The 20,231-nt window shown below is 38.5% G+C and overlaps 2 protein-coding genes across 2 annotated transcripts; one reads left to right on the forward strand and one right to left on the reverse strand.

The window, feature by feature from the left end:
• The first annotated feature begins 10,325 nt into the window (after nucleotides 1-10,325).
• LOC147941628 (uncharacterized) lies at nucleotides 10,326-13,515 on the forward strand. The gene is made up of 4 exons (XM_087458591.1): nucleotides 10,326-11,366; nucleotides 11,552-12,451; nucleotides 12,511-12,578; nucleotides 12,633-13,515. The coding sequence occupies exons 1-4, from the start codon at nucleotides 10,326-10,328 to the stop codon at nucleotides 13,513-13,515; spliced, it is 2,892 nt and encodes a 963-aa protein (XP_087314717.1).
• A 392-nt stretch (nucleotides 13,516-13,907) lies between these two features.
• LOC147941629 (uncharacterized) lies at nucleotides 13,908-15,037 on the reverse strand. Its single transcript, XM_087458592.1, has 2 exons — nucleotides 14,448-15,037; nucleotides 13,908-13,986 (listed from the first exon to the last, which is right to left on the reverse strand). Exons 1-2 carry the CDS (start codon nucleotides 15,035-15,037, stop codon nucleotides 13,908-13,910), a joined length of 669 nt encoding a protein of 222 aa, XP_087314718.1.
• Between the last annotated feature and the right edge of the window lie 5,194 nt (nucleotides 15,038-20,231).

Below are 20,231 nucleotides of genomic sequence, written 5' to 3' on the forward strand. Positions count from 1 at the left end.
AAAGTAAGATCTCCTCTATACTTGGATGCGAACCAAGGGCTTCTAGTGTGTCTCTTCTTCCGCTGGAGGGCCTCAAATGTGTGGATAAACGAACAGAAAATGACCTGTTGCAGTGTGAACTCCTTAAGTGCATTTAGCGCCAAATTAGGAAAGTTGAGGGAAATATAAATTCGCCTAATCCTCTGGGTGCTCGAGCATGGGAAAGTGTTAGCTAACTCTCCCGTATGGTTAGATGTGTGTCCTGAGTGATCCTTGGTTGATGATGACTTGATGTCCTCATCACTTCCCCACCTTGTTGCGTCTCGCTCTCTCTCTTCTCAGATCAGACGCATATAGCCTCATTCATAATTTATTTTGAATCATCAGTTTAGTCCTACCATGGCTGAGTTTCCAGCAAAGAAGAGCCCTAATTCCAAAAACAGGAATAACATCACCACCAAATGCTCTTCCTTGGTGAAACAGCATTGTGCCCGTCTTTAATTATATACTCCGCCGCTGCACCACCATGCGCTCCTCCGCGCCTACATCTATCACGAAGACGACTAAATATTTATAATTTAGATACTCTCCCTTTTGTTATTATAACATTTATGACTATATGGATATTGTTACGAATAATTGTATTATTGTATGAATGTTCATTATGGGCCCATTATTGTATGGAATAGAGAATAATACAAGAGAACAATTCCCTAAACCTAAAAAAAAAAAACCCTAGCCGAGACGTTCTCGATGACATCTTCTTTCCGATTCTCTTTACCACCCTTGTTAAGATAAGTATTATTTACTATTACATAACTTTGATTGATTGGTTCATAACCAAAGAGATCAATCGATTCATACTCTATTAATTTATATTGTTTAACAGTCAATATGATGATATATGGAGTGTTCATTATTGACTTATGTATCACGTTGATCTGACTAATATATTATTTTACCACACTCAACTGTTTTATGGAATCTGTAACATATGCTTTGGTAATACGTGTTTGATTCATAAATCTCCAACTTGCCGCATGCTACAAGTTTTATTATTTGTTCAATTCTTTATAGATTCATGCTTTATTGTGTTCATGAAATAATGTTTTAATTAGTCGATTTGTTGGGTTAATTTTCATGAAGCGGAGAACTGTTCGTAGGAGAATACAATGAATGTTAAGAGAGATCTGGAGATGGTGTTAATCGGTGTAACAATTGGTGAATCATGTTAATCTCGTAGCCGATCATCTCAACTGAATAATTATCCAAATTCAACGCCACCATCATCGAGCTAAGTACCTATAACCAAACATATTATTTTGTTGATAGTACTTAATAATTTTTTGTCGTATTATGCTAATTCAATACTTAATAGAGCATGTAGACTTCATACCTATATATGCTTTGATATACCCAATGATCATTATCGTTTGTTTATGTCTTTGATATTGATTCATAATACAACGTTTGATCATAGATCCTAGTTTATGTGTCACATGCTAATAGTTTGATTGTTTAATTGAATCGTTGATTATTGATGTCTCTAATGCCTAGTACTTTTATATTCTTGGTGATAGGAAATAATAACATGAGCTATGTTTCTACCCAAGTACTTAACCGACGCGTCTCCGTTTGCTAACGTCGTTGTCGTCCCAATTTTAAAAAGGAGCTCAGTTACGAGGCCATATCTCTCATCAGAGAAGTGCGAAGGACCAAACGCAAAGATAAGTTTCACTTACTTGCTTTATATCTTAGATTTGATCGATAAACTCAAAACTTCATTTAAAGACCGAAACATGATCAACCGGATCATTATTTCGTGGACTATAATACAATTTGAGTCGATCAATTATATAATATATATAAAATAATTATATAATTATATATTTTTGGTAAAACGTTTTAGATTTTATAATAAATCTTTAGTAAAACAGAAAAAATAAAACGTTTGAATAAGAAAATATATATATATATATATATATATACACACATATATATAAACAAATGATGCTTAATTTTTAGCACTCATTTATATGATTATTATTAATAATAATGTTTGTGATTTATTTATTTGTTTAATCACAAATTTAAATATAATAAAATTAGATATAATATCATGACGAAATATTTTAAATTATGTTATCCAACCTTGTTTGGTGAATAAATTGAAAATCTAGTAACAAATTACTAAATCATGATTATTGATTATATTTTCTTGGCATCACTTCTATGGGGAGGTTTAAGTCCAAGTATATGACCATAAAATTCACTAGTTCTTTAGAATAATCTAAAGAAAGTAGATGACTAAAAGTCTATAAGAGAATATATACAAACAACTTAATTTCATTTATAACCAAGATTATAATAGAAGATAATATCATTGTTGGAAATATATTAGAGAAAATATATATTCTACTTGTCACAAAATATTGTTGTCATGTAAGACACAATATAGTGAAAAATATTTTTCAAAAAATATTATAATCTTTTTTTTTTGTGACTGTGTAAATCACATCCTATTGGCTTGGTCTATTCATTGAACTGAATATGATTTTATGCAAAGAAAAACGAAAATGCCACGTCAATGATAAGAAAGTTGCTATAAAAGTGGCTATAAATGTGGGTATGATATATATATAAGGTCGCGGTTAAGTCGACTAGTATCTCCACTATAAGTGAATAATAAGTACATGAGGTACTTATCTCATCTATATATGATGATGATGAAAGAAGTTAGTGTGAGACAATTTCCACTATTTTACTACAATAATAAGAAGTAGTAGAAAAGTATTGAAATCTCTTGAAGAGTATATATACTATTGTCTATGGGAACACAATTTGATATTAATGTGTTATAGTCTCCCAATTAGTCTCAAAGCAAAAAGGGTGTAAGATATGATACATGACCCAATTTGAGAATATTATTGATTACAGAGTGGGATTCAAATCGAGATTGATAGACATGAAGTGTCATCATATCGAGGGGGAGAATTAATGAATCCCACATACAGAGGTGATGGAACAAATATAAGATTATGTTCACACCCAAAATGAGTTTAATCACTCATATGAAAAAGCAAATCTTGAGGATTTGAAAAGTAATCATGTTGAGACAATATGCGAAGAAAATACTTTGAAATCATAAGTATTACCCAAGGCAATAAAATTATTTTAGAGATTACATGCAGATAAAATGCTTTGTGAAAATCTCACTGTTTGGCATGACCGGTTAAGCTATTCCGGTTCAGTAGTGATGCGAAAGAATAATCAGAAATTTCTGAAAAGATTCATTAGATTTCCTAGTGATTTCTTATGTGTGTTGCTTTACAAAGCAAGCCCATTATATGGCTTTCACCAACCCCATGAATTTGGATAGTGTCAATTTTCTGGTACGTATACAAAGAGATATTGTGGACTGATCATCCACCATATAATTTTGTTATTAACATGCAACCTTGAGTTTGCGAGAGTATTTGGTTAATTGACAATGGTGGTGAAATCAGACTATGTAATTGACAGAAATGACTCTATATGTCAATAAATTCGCATCATGCCAACAAATTATCAGGAGTACTCCCCATTATAATTGGTTTGGGTCAGAAACCATGTATATCCCATCTAAATGTGTTATACATATTGAGTTGCTCCACCACAATGATTAAAATGGGATTTGAAAGAATGTTGGATAAAAATCCCTCTTGATGATTGAATATCTCGAGATGCAGAGACTGTTGGTTCAGTGAGGTTGTCTTTCCAACATGAGGGGGAGAAAATAAACAGCTGGTAAAGAAATATATTGTAAGAAATTATCTTGATCCTCGTACTAAGAAATGTGCGCTAGAAATTAAAAAGATAATTTATTGGCAAAGTTTGCAAAGATGTTAAAAGCATGCAAGAGCCATTTTCTGACCTTTAGTGAAAAAGTCACATATACCAGATGTGCTCCAATTAATGTCCTAGAAGGATAAAATCAACTGCTAGTAAGTCTAAAGATCGCATGAAGTGCAATAGACTTACGGTTCCAAATATAAGCATCCTCGGAAAAGAAAACGGAGCATAAATTAATATGGCACCGAGGAAGCAAAGAGTTATGAAAAATCTCTAAAAGAGATGTAGAAATGAGTAAGGAAGAGATTCAGGTACCTGAGAATCATAATGAAAGAAAATCTCAACAAGTTGAGTCATGTCTAAAATGAAAAGGAACCAATAAGCAAATCGACGTCGTAATATGTTTGCATGCAGTGTTGCAGTTGATGATGTTATTGATAAAAATCGAGGATCATAAACCGCGATTAATATAAAGTTTTATTGAAAAGTGTACACAAAGAATGATTGGTTAATCATTAAAAAAAGTAACTATGAAATAGTTTTAGTCTCTTAAAGAGATAATATTTGGACTTTTAGTCCTTACACTTGAAAGTGTAAAATGAGTGGGACATAAGAGGATCTTTATGAGATATAAAAGTACGATTAGTAGTACAATGATTCTCATAAATTCTTGATACTGATTATGAGAATTTTACTCTCATATGGTGGAAGCAACTATTTTAGATCCCTTATGAGTTTGACAGTAAGAGCAAGACTTGATTCAGTCTATCCAGCATGTTTTCAAACTATCATAAGTATCCCTTAAAGTGATTATATTGCTAAAAGCAATATTTTATAGTTCTCGAGAACGTTGTTAAAGTGAGAAAACGTTTTGATGCCTTTTGACACCTTTGGGGAGTAAATGCTGAGAGTTTTTCGCTATATGAGAATCATTGGTGTAGATCATTGTTGTTGATCTTAGGAATCTTATTATGGGTTGAAAATATATCGGGAACAATCTAAGAGAAAATCTTAGAGTTGTGTGAATCTGAGATTGAACACTAATTGTAATTGTGTTTAAGAAGTATTTTCAACATAGTTTGAGGAAGTAGGCATTTGCTGAACCTCGTTAAAAGAAAAATTATATGTCTCTTTTTTCTTCAGCACTTACAAGTGGTTCTTGTTAAAAGAAAGGTACAAGAACAAGTGCAAATATGTTGATGATGAAAATATTATCTGATCTCCGGTAGAGATTTCACATACCAAAGAATATATGGAGAAACAATCAATGATGAAATATTACTCCTTAAAGATGGTGAAATCGAATGGTGTAAGATTAGATCTTTCATGAAATTTCTTGAGCTTACAGATTTGACATCTGATGAAAGAGATGTTATCTCAGGATGCTTACATCATCTTACATAGAAAAATGGTCTTGTGGTATCATACTAAGAAGAAGAGTTGAAAGAGAAAGTTTTACAAGGAGAGCATTAATAACTCTTATGTATAAGATGATTGTTTGGAAGATTGTATGTAAAAGAAGATTTGGGCTTAAAGTTCAAATAGATCTTCTATATGAAAGGGGTTCAAATGACTTGAAGTTCAATGACCCAAGAAAATATATGATGATCATATGAGTTTGTACCTGAAAGCGCTATTTATAACAGTTCAGAAAGTTGATATATATTATCATAATGCATAACCTGAAAGATGATGCTTTCAGGGGGGGGGGGGGGGAATATGATTTTGTGTGTGGTTGTACTCTTTTTCCCTTATCATGGTTTTTATCCCATTGGGTTTTTGCATGAAAGGTTTTTAACGAGACAACAAAGAACACGCGAAAGATAAACACCTGAAAAGGAATATTATGATTTCAATGGTGAAAGACTATCATCTTCAAAGTCTTTGACATACATTGATGAGATCGTGAGAGACGAAGATAATGATCAAGATGTCTCATCTAAGAGACCAACAACCTGCAGAAGAATGGTGATGTACGGTGATATACATGCCCTACAAATTTGTTAAAGTGAAGATTTTGTGAATCATTTACTAAGGCGTTTCCAATCACTAGTTTCAAGAAGTTAGTTCATCATATTGGTTTGGTCATCTCAAAGATTTCAAGTGATGTACTCAAGAGGGGGAGTAAAAGCGCGCTGCACTCTTTTTCCCTTAACCATGATTTTTCCCACTGGATTTTCCTAGTAAGGTTTTTAACGAGGCAGCATCTCATATGCGCATTTGGGACTACATTTTCATAATGGTCATCCAAGGGGGAGTGTTATGAATAATTATATTATTGTATGGATGCCTATTATCGGCCCCATTAGTGTAAACCCTACACCTAATATTGTATCCCTATATATATGTTGTATTCTATGGAATAGAGAATAATACAAGAGAACAATTCCCTAAACCTCTTGTTATAACAGATATATATTTTGTTCAATTATTTCGGAATTCATATCTTGTGGGTCTTTTTTTCCTCCTCAGCATGGATTATCAGCGTCTGCGTAATACTTGCTTCACAGTGTTTGAGAATAGACGTTATATCGAGGATTTCAATCACTGTTCCGGTCACAAGATTGGCATTTTCTTCGGCCGGTCATATTTTTGTAAGTTACATAAATATTCATATGCCATACATCCAATGGAAGTCCATATAAATCAAGTTGAATATGCTACCTCGTTTAAAACATGACTTGTAAATATGGGGAAGTAATTAAGGTATATGGTACGTTATACTATTTCTGGATCTGGAAGTTTATTTAATTGTGCTTATATAACATGACTTGAAGATATTTTTAAAATAAAAGTTGAATTGTCGTCGCTCAATAAAACACAGTACTAAAAAAGGATGTGGGTAGAAGCAGATGTTGAGATCATTTAAAAAAATATTTTACAAGTGTAAAAAAACTAGATATTCACCCGCGGTACACCGCGGGACTATATTTTTTATTTAGAACTACAAAATAAAATTTCTTTATTATATTAACTATATATGTATATAATATATTTTGTATTTTTTAATCTACTATATTTTTACATCAATACATTATGTAGTGTATGATTTCTATTGTCTACATGTAGTGGTTTATTATATACAAGTTAGGATATCTTTATTATTTATTAAAAATTTAATTTAGTCAACAAATATATTTTTTTTGTGATTTTTCTTTTTCATTTACAATGTAGAGCTAATAGTATTATATAATATATTATATTTTTATAATTATATGAGTATACTATAATTTGACTTTGTAATTTTGGTTGTTTTATCTCTATATCATTTAACACTTTTGTACTTATAGTTGTGCAAGTTGATTAAAATGATGGAGTGTTTTTTTTGTAACGTTTAATTTATATCAATTGTTTCTTATTAGTATGGATCAAAAATCTATATATTAATATATTAGCTACTGAAAAACACTTCAGTGAAGAAGTAATTTTTTTTTTAACAATTTGTGTCAGTTCGGCCTCCAAATTAAAAAAAAAAAAAGTTATTATCAACAGTTTAATCACTTGGCTTTCAAACACATGAAAAATAAGTTATTATCAACAGTTTTTTAGAGAATGGATTAATTAAACATAAAATATTTAATGCTAATGGGTGTTGGTCCGATACTTTTGGAAATTTCAATTGGAGAAAATTTTCTTAAGTTAGATTCCAAATTTGATATTATTTAAAATAAAAAATAATTGTAAAATTAATGTTAATGGCATGATTGTAAATAAGTTCCAACTCCAGGATTTATTTCATAAATATCTCCAAAAATGTTTATATAGAAACCTTAGAGTCGTCCATGGCAAAAAATAATGGGTTGAAAAAATACCCGCATGCAAGTTTTTATTTACCATAAATAAAATAAAATTATCCTTTATAGCGCTTTATTATTTATGCATGGTCAATTTCATTGAAATGAAAAAAAAAAATCAAAAATCTCTCTCGATGGCAACGGCGGATCTAGAGTTGTAACCCTAGAATGATTTTCGTTTGGTTTCTGGTTAGCGATTGGAGGTTTATTTGGATTGCTCGGGATTCAGTTTTGTGGGGTGGGAAATGGTCTACGCTTGGTTGGAATAATGAGGTTGTGATCTCGCAGTTATGGTGGAGGTCCAGGGGGATTTGGAGAATCGGAGAATGGTTCGGGATTCGATTCAGTTATTCGACTTCCTCTTCTGGCTTATTTTTGGAGAGGAATCTGGGATTCTGGTATTTGGGGATGTGATTTGAGTGGGAGTGGAGGAGACTGGAGATCAATTATTGCAGATTTTCTTGGTTAAGATTGGAGATAACGTATTTTCTCAGATTGGTATGTGTTTTTTCCCTTTCTTGGGAGCCTTACTTATTGTCGGGGTTCTGGACTGTTGCATCTTCCTTTTCTTGCTGATCTGATCCGATTGCAGTGCTGGGGTTTTCTTCCATATAAAGGGTTCCCTGAATTTCACGAGTTGAGACACATCTCTTTCGTATTTTCTCTCTTCAATATTACTTTGGCTTTCCTTTTTCTGTTCACGGTTTGTTGGAGAGAGTGTGGTTGGGTAGCGATGTCACAAGTTAGTCTTATGGGGAAGGGTTTGGCTGGGCAGAAGGAGGGTGAGGTGAGGCCGCAGCGACGAATCAAAATTTCTTATTTTGATAATTCGGAGCTTATTGCGGGATACTCTAAAACGGTTGTTGGGCGATGCTTCAATCCACCAATGCAAGACATGAAATCATTGTTGCTCATGTTACCGCGTATTTGGGAGGTGGAAGGGAGAGTGGTTGGGGCTGATCTAGGATCCGACAAATTTCAGTTCGACTTTGATGAGGAGGCTGATATTGTTGAGGTTCTGTCAATGGAACCTTTTCATTTCGATTCTTGGATGGTGTCTTTGGTGCGGTGGACTCCAGTGGTGGATCCAGCTTACCCCTCATCTCTGAAGTTTTGGGTTCGTGTTTTCGATGTTCCCATTCAGTTTTGGGCAGAGACTACTTTCCGCGATATTGGGTCTGATTTGGGTGTGGTTGAAGCAGTTGATATTGACAGGGGTAAGGTGAAGGTTACAATTGATGGTCTTAAACCTCTTTGTTTTGAGATGGACATCGAGTTTTTCAATGGAGAGGTCACAGTGGTAAAGCTTGTTTATGAGAAGCTCTACGGTTGTTGTAAGAAGTGCTTCCACCTCTGTCATGATGAAACTGTTTGTCCTTTAACTAAGGGTGGTACTAGTGGTGCTAATCTGGTTTGTATGGAGGACCAACGAGATCATGCTCACCTTATGAGCTATAAGGGTGCGGTCATGGCGGATACTAAGAGAGGTATTGGTCAGGTTGGATTTTTCAGAGGAAATTATAATGGCAATCATTATGGTGGGTCTCCGGGTCGGACTAAGCACAGTTTGGAAATAATGCCTAGACATAAAGGCAATTCTAAGTGTTCCTCTAGTAAGGGACACTCGCAGGCTCAAACATGGGAGATCTAGTGTCACTCGTGGACAACCAAGACAGCATTATGGGCCTGTCTTGCCACCGGTCTTGCCACCGGTTTTGGAGGAGGTAAGGACGTCAGGTTTTGAGCAGAGGAAACAAAAGAGCGCTAAGAAAGCTCTTTTTCAGGAGTCACGAGGGGGGGGGGGAGGTTTCTATGGATCAGGCTGCACATGATTCAGATGTTCCTGAAGAGGGTCAGATTCTTGATGGAATAGAGGAGTGTGTGAGGGTTTCCGCTCTTTTTCATGGGACGGGAGGGGTTGCGGCGTCTACTGGGTAGAGTTCGGAGGCTCTAGTTGTGACGGGTAGGGATCAAGATGTGGATCCTGCCACGGCTTTGCTTGATGGGGAGGTTGGGGTTGCTAGGGAGGAGGTTTCAGGCTCCAAGACTATTACAGAACTAGAACAAACAGATTTGTCTGAGGATTTCATGGAATCTGATGCTAATGAGGATGTTAAGCTGGATGACGTTGATGAAAGTGGAGAGGCAATTGCAGAGGGGGAGGACAACGATACTGTTGGGGAGAAGGTTGACATGGAGGTAGAGGAATCGGCTGTGGAGGAAGCGGAGATTGATCCGTTGAAAGGGGAGCTTGTGGGTTCTAAGTCGGTACGTACGGCTAATGTTTTCTCTGAAGAGGCTCCGGGCGCTACAAGCAACTTGGAGGTAGGAGGGAAAGAGAAAAAGGGGAAAGGGGCATTGGTGCTCAGAGGGATCGCAACTAAAAAGCGGAATGCAAATCTGCTCCTCTCACCGCGACGAAGACCTCATCCTCATGGTCAGCAGAGTAGGGTTACCGGTCCTAGCACTAAGACCCATGAAGGGGTTAAGGGGTGTCCTGGTGGGGCAAAGCCACCCAAGCCAAATATTGATAAATGAATATTTTAAGTTGGAATTGTCAGAGATTTATGGAATAAACATATGCTAGATTTTTCATTTCTCATGGAAACAAAGTAATCTTTTTCTTTATGGAACAATTTGTAGGTCACTTTGGTTATAAAAATTTAAAAACTCTCGAACTCATTGGTTGTAGTGGGGGTTTGGCTTTATTTTACAATAAAAATGTTTTTTAATATTCCTATTTTATTGGCAACGAATAGACTAATTGATATTGAAGCTGTTCATAATGGAAGGGTTTTTCACATCAATTTTGTCTATGGTGATCCAGTACCTAAAAATTGGGATTTGGTTTGGAAACGTGTATTGAGGATCGGTTCTATAAGAACAACACCTTGGCTTGTTGTTGGAGATTTTAATGAATTAACAGGGAATCATGAGAAAAGAGGGGGTAAACTTAGACATGCAGGTTCATTTCGGTCCTTTAATGGTATGATTCAGGATTGCGGTTTTCTGGAATTTCCATATCTCGGTGATTTTTTGTCTTGGCTTGGTTGGCGGGATAAGAAACCGATTCGATGTAGGTTGGACCGGGCCCTAGGTACTGAGGATTGGCATGATCTGTTCCCGGACACGGTCACAAAATATTTGCCAATGATCGCTTCTGATCACACACCTCTAGTGGTTAGCATTCGTACCAAGTGGCCGCGAGGGCGTCGGGGTTTAATGGATGCTATTTCAGCTGGCTGGGATGATTCAAACGTTCAGGATTCTACTCATCTGGTGGCTAAGATTAGCAATTGCCGACGTGCGATATCTCAGTGGCGGAAAGCCCATGTTCCTTTTGGAAGAGAAACGATCGAGGACCTTAAAAGGAAATTGGAGGTGGTTCAGGCGGACGATTCAGTTGATCCGAGTGTGATTTTGGATTTAACCTCTCGGTTGCGCGCGGCTTATCGAGATGAGGAGATTTATTGGTATCAAAAAAGTCGAAATCGTTGGATGCGAGTGGGGGAAGAGAATACAAAGTATTTTCAAGCGCAAAAGAAACAGCGTCGGGCGAGGAACCGAATAATTGGTCTGTATGATCGGAATAATATTTGGTCTACGAAGGATGAGGATATTTGCAATACTGCGGTATCATATCTTGAGGATCTGTTTACCTCGATTAATCCTACTACTTTCGCGGAAGCTTTAGATGAGGTTGACATGGTAATTACGAAGGAGGTCAATGTGCATTTAACAGCCCCAGTTACGGAGGCGGAGGTACGTAAGGTTTTGTTTATGATGCATCCGGATAAGGCGCCAGGGCCGGATGGTATGACCGCTTTGTTTTTCTAGAAGGCCTGGGGGTGGTCAAGGCAGATCTGGTATCTATGGTTAACCGGTTTTTTGAGGAGGGCATGTTTGATAAAAGTTTAAACAACACGCATATTTGTCTCATCTCTAAGGTGGCCCGGCCAACCCGTATGGTGGAGTTGCGTCCGATTATCTTGTGTAGTGTGGGGTATAAGATCATCTCTAAGATCTTGTGTCACCGGCTTAAGTTGGTGCTACCAAATCTTATTTCGGAGACTCAATCAGCCTTTGTTCCAGGTCGGTTGATTTTTGATAACATCCTGATTGCTCAGGAAATGTTCCATGGTCTTAGGACTAACCCGTCCTGTAAAGGAAAATATATGGCGATAAAAATGGACATGAGCAAAGCGTATAATAGGGTCGAGTGGGGGTTTGTCGAGGCTTTGTTGCAAAAAATGGGCTTTACGGAAAAATGGATCTCCTGGGTAATGTTTTGTGTTACTTCGGTTGAGTATAAAGTCCTACTCAATGGTCAACCTAATGGTCTGATAGTTCCGGAGAGAGGGTTGCGTCAGGGAGATCCCTTATCTCCTTATCTTTTTATCCTCTGTACGGAGGTCCTAATTGCTAATATTCGGCGGGCTGAGAGGGATAAACAAATTACGGGGATCAAGGTTGCTAATAAATGCCCACCGATTTCGCATTTGTTGTTCGCGGATGACAGTCTCTTTTTTTGCAAGGCTGATAAGGCACAATGTGAGGTTATTTTGGATATCTTAAAGAAATATGAGGCGGTCTCGGGACAGCAAATTAATTTTGATAAGTCCTCGGTTCAATTTGGACATAAGGTGGATGAAGTGGTTAGGCGTGAAATGCAGGGGGTGCTTGGGATAGCGCATTTGGGCGGGATGGGATCTTATCTAGGGATCCCTGAGAGTCTGGGAGGGTCAAAGACAAAGGTTTTTTCCTATGTGCAGGATAAACTTGAGAGTCGTGCGACTGCTTGGACGGCGAATAAAGCTATCCAGAGTGGGGAAGGAGGTAATGATAAAGTCAGTTGCTACTGCTGTACCGACTTTTGTCATGTCATGTTTTTGGTTACCAAAAACAGACGACTAAACTTACTAGTGCAATGGCAAATTTTTGGTGGCGCACGGGTCAGTCTGGGGGCATGCATTGGTTAGCCTAGGAGAAGTTATGTGGGAGTAAGCAGTTGGGTGGTTTGGGTTTTAGGAATGTGGATGACTTTAATTCTGCTTTGTTGGCTAAACAATTGTGGCGGCTGATTGACGCACCAGAGTCTCTTTTTGCACGGGTTTTCAAAGGCAGGTACTATCAGAATTCTGATCCTATGGATCCTATCCGGTCATACTCTCCATCTTATGAGTGGCGGAGTATTGTTTCAGCTCGATCTTTGGTAAACAAAGGACTTATTAATCGAGTTGGCTCTGGAGAGTCCATTTCTATATGGACTGATCCATGGATACCAGCTCAATACCCAAGACCAGCTTTGAGTAAGGACTCTTTCAAGGAACTTACGTTAAAAATTTCCCATTTTATAGATCGCCAAACCAATTCTTGGCATATGGATAGGCTCAATGAGCATTTTGAACCGGCTGATGCTGTTCTGATAGGGGCTTTACCTTTAGGTAGCTCCACAGATGTAAATGCACTAGGTTGGTATTTTACAAAGTCCGGTAAGTATACCGTAAAATCAGGGTATGAGACGGAACGTCTAGAGAAGAAGAGGTTGTCTCAGGTTATCCGGGATGGGCCGGACATCATTCCTCTCCTAGCCGGAGTATGGAGGGTGCCTTGTCCACCGAAAATACAGCATTTCATGTGGCAGGTCTTGTCTGGGTGCATATCGGTCTCGGCAAATCTGCGGAGACGTGGTATTGCTTGTGATCCAGGTTGTGCAAGGTGTGGGGTGGAGGAAGAGACAGTTAATCATGCCCTTTTCCGATGTCCTCCTGCTCGTCAGGTTTGGGCTTTAGCTCAGGTGCCTGTCGGACTGGACCACTTTACCATGTACTTTGTGTATGCTAATGTGGATCATTACTTAGGTTCTTCCAATCCGGGTGTTCCAGTATCGGCTTTTTCTTGGCTCATGTGATATATATGGAAGGCGAGAAATGCTCGCGTTTTTGAAAACATTAGGGAACAACCGGAGGATGTCGTGCGGATAGCCGTAGGCGAGGCATCTACATGGTTGTTGGCTCAGACATAGGATATGGATGAGGACATTTCATCAATACCTAGTGTCCCTAGTGGACGGGGTTTGGCGCGTGCAGGTCACCTTCCTCTTGCTTTTTCAAGACATTGGTGTTTTGTCGATGGATCGTGGAAAGTAGGGGATGTTTTTGCAGGTGCAGGATGGGTATGTTCATCCATTGCAGCAGAAGTAGAAGCTTTCGTGTGGGCTTTGCGTTGCATGATTGGACATGACTATCGGGATGTGGCTTTTTATACAGATTTCTCAGACTTGGTGAAGATGGTGTCTTCTCCTCAGGACTGGCCAACATTCAAGGTATATCTCGACGATATCAAGATGGACAGGGAGGAGTTGTCTTCTTTTTCTTTATATCTAATTTCAAGAAATGCAAATGTAAGTGCGGATTCTTTGGCACGCCAAGCGCGTACAGCTCCGCATCATGTTTTGTTTGTAAACGATTTCCCTTCGTATTGGCTCATATGAGCTGATGTATTTGTTGTTAAAAAAAAAATATATATATATATATAGATTTATGCATGGTCGGGCTTGTCAATGAGACTGATAATTATGATATTTGGAAAATAGAATAATACACCTTAAAAATCAAGATATATTTCATAACGAAAATTTACAGAGACTAGGTTTTAATCTGCGGTACACCGCGGGACTATATTTTTAAAAGTAAAATAAAAATATATATTTTTAATAGATTAACTATATATATGACTAATGTTTTTGTTTTCCACCTCACATTAATTAATTAAAATAAAACTCCTCGATTGGTTGCCCAAACTGGAGGAAAATTGTTTACAAAAAACGATTCTGAAACTAACACTCTAGAAGAACGAGCTAAGCAATCAGCCTTCACATTTGACGTCCTTGGGATCTTGATAAGGGTGAAAGGAGACAATGAGGCACTAAGCACCTGAAACTCCTCCAAAAGCGTTGAGAAAACCGGCCACTCCTCCGGAGCTTGCACCATCGCTAATAACTCTGCAGAATCCGTCTCGAATCTCTGGCAATCAATCCCTCTGGAACGGAGACACTCCATCGCCCATAATAATGCTTCTAACTCTGAATGAAGTGGGGATGCACTGCAACGTTGACATTTGGCACCCATTACCAAAGTCTGATTCTCACCATCACCACACCACCATCCTAACCCTGAATGTGGTTCTGTGGCTTTCCACGAGCCATCAACCTGACAATGAATTAACAACTCCGGCGTAATCAAAGAATCCGTCAAAACGGTGTCCACCCTTGCAGTGAATTGGGATTCCTTCCACCACAATTGTTCACGTAAAGCCTGATTAATGAGATCCATTGGCTCTGATTGTAATCCTTGAAAAACTTTTTTATTCCTATCCTTCCATAAGAACCAGACCAGCCACGGAATCGAGCTATGAGTAGTGCCTAAAGCCATATGTGCTAAACCTTTGCTATATAAAAAATCCAAATTTGATTAGATTGAACCAAATGGGAACTGATCCGTATCAGGTCCATCAAAAATCCTCTCCCAAACTTGACGTGAATGTGGACACTCAAATAAGGTATGGTTAATAGACTCTTCCTCCAAGTCACATCTCTTGCATATCGTGTCACAACTAACTCCCCAGGAGGCTAATCGCACAGTCACCGGAAGAGAACCCGACGTTATCTGCCAGAAGAAGTGTTTGATTTTAGGTGGTACCAGAAGATCCCAAGCCTTAGCCTTCAGGGCATTAAAATTGGGACCAAACTCAATTTCAGCCTTCATATCTTGAGCTACCTTATAACCTGACTTAACCGAATACCGGCCCGATTGTGTATAATGCCACACCAATCGATCTGGTCTAAAAGACTTGCTAATAGGCAAACTAAGAATAGTTTGAATATCCTCCGGAGCCATATATTCCTGAAGTATAGGTAAATGTCATTCTTTAGTCCGAGGATTAATCAAATGGTTTACCATTAAATTTGGGTGAAGTTGCTGTCCCCTACCATTTGCAGGTCGAGGGTGTTGATCAGGGATCCACGGATCACGCCAAACCGATATGTTGAACCCTGAGCCAATCGTCCATCGAGCTCCTTTTTCCACTAAACTTTTAGTTGAAAAAATGCTTCTCCACCCAAAGGAGGGAGAATAAGGTTTTTTTGCCATTAACAGATGTTTGTTCCTGAAATATCAACTCCTAAAAACTTGAGCAAACAAAGAATCCGGAAACTGTATTAAACGCCAATATTGTTTAGCCAATAGTGCATCATTAAAAAACTCCAAATCCCGAAATCCCAGACCTCCCTCAGATTTATCTTTACACATTTTATCCCAAGCCACCCAGTGGAGCCCCTGATCTTTCCCATCATAACTCCACCAAAAATTGGAAATAGCACTCGTCAATTTGGATGTTAACCCTTGAGGAAGTTTGAAGCAAGACATGACATGCGTAGGAAGGGCCAAGGCCACCGACTTAAATAAAACTTCCTTCCCTCCCTTAGATAAAAATTTTGCTGTCCAACCATTAACCCAGTCATTCAACCTATCTCGAACGTAACCGAAGACTTGTACTCTCGAACCTCCGAGGCTCTCAGGAATTCCCAAATAGGAGGCCATACCCCCTTCATTGGAATTTCCAATGACAGTTTTTACCTCGTCCTTGACCTCTGAAGGCACTTTTTTACCAAACATAATCGATGATTTATCCAAATTAACCTCCTGGCCGGATGCTTTACCATAGTTGCCTATGACATCCATAACCGTTGAGCATTGTTCTTCATCCGCTTTACAAAAAAACAGACTATCATCCGCGAACAACAAATGAGAAATAGGAGGAGAATCTCAGGCAATCTTAATGCCCGATATTTTTCCTTCCCTCTCTGCCTTTTTTATATTAGCAATCAACACCTCAGTACACAGAATAAACAGATAAGGGGATAAAGGATCCCCCTGTCGCAGGCCCTGTTTTGGCCTAATGGAGCCACGCGGTTGACCATTAAGCAACACCTGATAGGAAACCGAACTCATGCACCATATTATCCAAGAGATCCATCTGGAATCAAAGCCTAGTCTTATTAAGACCGCCTTCAAAAATCCCATTCAACTCGGTCATAGGCCTTGCTCATATCCGTTTTGAAAGCCAAAAATCCCGAACTGCACATCCTATTGGTCTGTAAACCATGAAACATCTCTTGTGCCACCAGAATATTATCTGTAATTAACCGTCCAGAAACAAAGGCCGATTGTGTTTCAGAAATAATCGAGGGCAAAATCTTTTTTAACCGAAAACAAAGAATCTTTGATATGATCTTATAACCCACATTACACAAACTAATAGGCCTGAATTCTGCCATACTTTTAGGCACTTGCACCTTCGGGATCAGACAAATATTAGTTTCATTAATTCTGGGATCAAACTTCCCAGTCCAAAAGAAATCCCTAACGAGAGCAACCAAATCCCCTTTAAGATGAGGCCAAAACCTCTGAAAGAAAAGTGTGGTCATCCCATCCGGCCCCAGAGTTTTCTCCGGATGCATTGCAAATAAGGCCTTACGAACTTCCAGCTCTGATATATCCTTAGTTAGCTCCCTATTCATACGTTCGGTAACAAAAGGATTGACCGCTTGTACCATCTCTGAAATACCACACACATCCGATTGAGCAAACAGCTTATTGAAATAACCTGACGCAATCCTCTCCATACCCTCATTTGATTCATCCCAAACATCCTCTGTATCAAACAGCCCCACAATCTTATTCCTAACCCTCCTCTGTTTAGTAGAAGCATGAAAGAAACTAGTATTCTTATCCCCAACCCGCAACCAAAATTTTCGACTTTTCTGTTGCCAATACAATTCCTCATCATGATAGGCATCCTTTCACTTCTTCTCAATAATGTGAATCTCCGCTTGCGAAATAGAAAAATCTTTTTTAACATCCTCTAAAGCCGACTTTAGGGAAGATATAAGATTATTACTATTCGGAACATTCTGCTTCCTCCACCATGAGATAGAATTCCTACAATTTTTTATTTTATCCATAAACACTGGTATTCTGAAACTTCTAGTACGATTCCACCCCGATTCCATGGCTCCGGAAAACCCCTCTTTCCCCATCCACCGCTTATCAAAACGAAATTGACGAAAGCGCCGCCCATCAGCTTTCGCACAAGAGGCTAATATAGGGCGATGATCCGATCCTATCATTTCCAGATAATCCACTCGCGAGCAAGGAAAAAGTGTATGCCAATCTTCATTCCCTAGAGCGCGATCCAACCTACAACGGACCACCTGGTTATTGCAGCGATTGCCTCGCCAGGAAAGTAAATCCCCATAACACGGAAATTCTAACATCCCACATTCTCGAATCATTGAGATAAACGGAAGGAAGGATGAGGCCGGTCTTATCTCGCCTCCCAATTTTTCATGATTACCAATTAGTTCATTAAAATCACCAATCATAAACCAAGGATCCTGCCGAATAGCACCAATTTGAATTAATTTGTCCCAAACCACCTGTCTACACCTGGGCACGAGAACTCCATAAACGAAAGTAATAAAAAAGATTTGAGATCCCAAAAAAGCTTGAACATCAATTAACCGATCGCAGGCAGAAGTAATTTCAAGTTTAATATTATTATTATAAAAAATAGCTAAACCACCGCTAGACCCACATGGTTCAACCGTATACAAATGATGATAACGAAATTTATTCTGAAACTTTTGTAAATGAGAAAAACATCTTTTTGTTTCTGATAAAAATCAAATATCTGGGTTATTCTGCTTCCATAAATCCTTCAAATAGTTCTCTGTCAAATCCGCACCAATGCCCTGACAGTTCCAACTCATGATCTTCACGTTTGAGCCGGCGGTTTTGGGAGAGCCACCATCCCTTTCTTCTATTTGCGGGTTCCTCCTCCCATATTGCCACCCTCTAGCTTCTTCTGGTTTGGCCTGACAATCCCTTTACTCTTTGCAGCATCACCTGCAGATTTCAACAATAGAGCCTTACATAATAATCGTTTACCCGGCGAAGCTATAGCTACAACATGTCTTTTATCCCTACCACCCTTAGAGGCCAAGAAACCAACCCTCTTAGCCTTGACCACCTTAGTATTTCCCAACTTAATCTTTTTCATAGCCTGATTGACATGCCCCAAATCCTTAACAAGGGAAGGAGATAACGGAACAATACCTTGTGGCGCATCGTCGTCAGTCTCTGACACACCCTTCTCTGTATCCGTCTGAGCATCCTCATCATCAGCAGCAGTATCGTCAGCCTGACCCTCACCCTCCTGGTATTCCCCATCCTCGAGAAGATCATCAGAACTCACGGAGAACCCAGCCTCATTATCTCCTCCACTAGCCCCAATAACATCCTCCATCAGTGCATCCTTCTCTCGATCCACCACATCAGCAGCCGTAGGGACTTCAGACTCAAGAACACCACCAACCTGCGAACCATTCTTCTGCTTCGCCTGATGCAAAGGTTTTGGCCAGGCAGGACCATTCCCCTTCCTAGGAGGATGCGATCGTGCTTGTTGAACCATGACATTACCCGGACCCTCTCTGCCCTCCGCATATCTCCCATGACTCCTTTGCTGGTCCAAGTCTCCCTAACTCTTAGCCTGATATCTAAAACCACTCTTTGAACTCTCACCAATACGCTGCTGCTGGTGATCCCAGTCTCTATTTACCTCTGAATTAAAATCCAAAGAACGCTTAGCAAATTTCCTTGGCTTTCCCCAGCCCCCCTCAAAATGTTTAACAATCGGTTTTAACAATTGCTGATTCCATGAACCTCCTCTCCTATCAAAAATTTCACCCTGACCCCGACCCCCTCACTCTTGCTTAGCTCTGGACAGACCTTCATATCATGTGTCAACCTAAAACAATGACTGCAAAAACCAAGGAGCTTCTCATACTCTAGTGAGGCCACCACCTCATCACCAATGTTAAACGGAACCACCAGGTGAAAAATGAGAGGATTAAACCCATTTATAGTGACAAAGAGACTACCAGATTCCTCATCTACATCACGGAGAATTCCTATTTTCTTAGCAATAGCTTGAAGGGTTGCAGCCTCCCAAAAGTGCATAGGGATCCCTGAAGCTTTCACCCAAATTTTACTGAGTGTACTAAACCTAAATTTTATTTTTCTTTCGCCTATGCTCTCTCTCTCTTGCCGTCTCTCCCAAATGGAGAGTTAAAGATTTTTTTTCTTTTTTGTCGACAAAGTCGAAGTGATGATAAGAGGAAGAGAAGAAGGCAAAGAATTTTGTTCAAGCATCGTGTATATGCTAAGGTATTTTGTTTCTTTTATCTTTTAATTAAGTTTAGATTTTAAATCTATGTTTGATGATTAAAACCAAGTGTAATTGGAATTTTGTTTCTGAATCTTGATGTAGAATGGTTTTGGATTCTTCTCTGGTCATCATCACGATTATAAGATGATAAAACTCAGTCTAAACTTAATTAAAAGAAAAAAGAAACAAAAACCCAAAACCATTTTTTACCATTAAGGTTTGTTTGTTTATTGAAAGAATAAAAAAACTCTGAGCCTATATCATTTTTGCTTATTTAAACATGAAGATTTCAGTCAATTGATATACTCTTTTTTTATAGCTCGATCTTCGGCTGAAGCT

Source organism: Camelina sativa, chromosome 7, assembly GCF_030686135.1.
Source record: "Camelina sativa cultivar CO46 ecotype springtype chromosome 7, ASM3068613v1".
Lineage (NCBI taxonomy): Eukaryota > Viridiplantae > Streptophyta > Magnoliopsida > Brassicales > Brassicaceae > Camelina > Camelina sativa.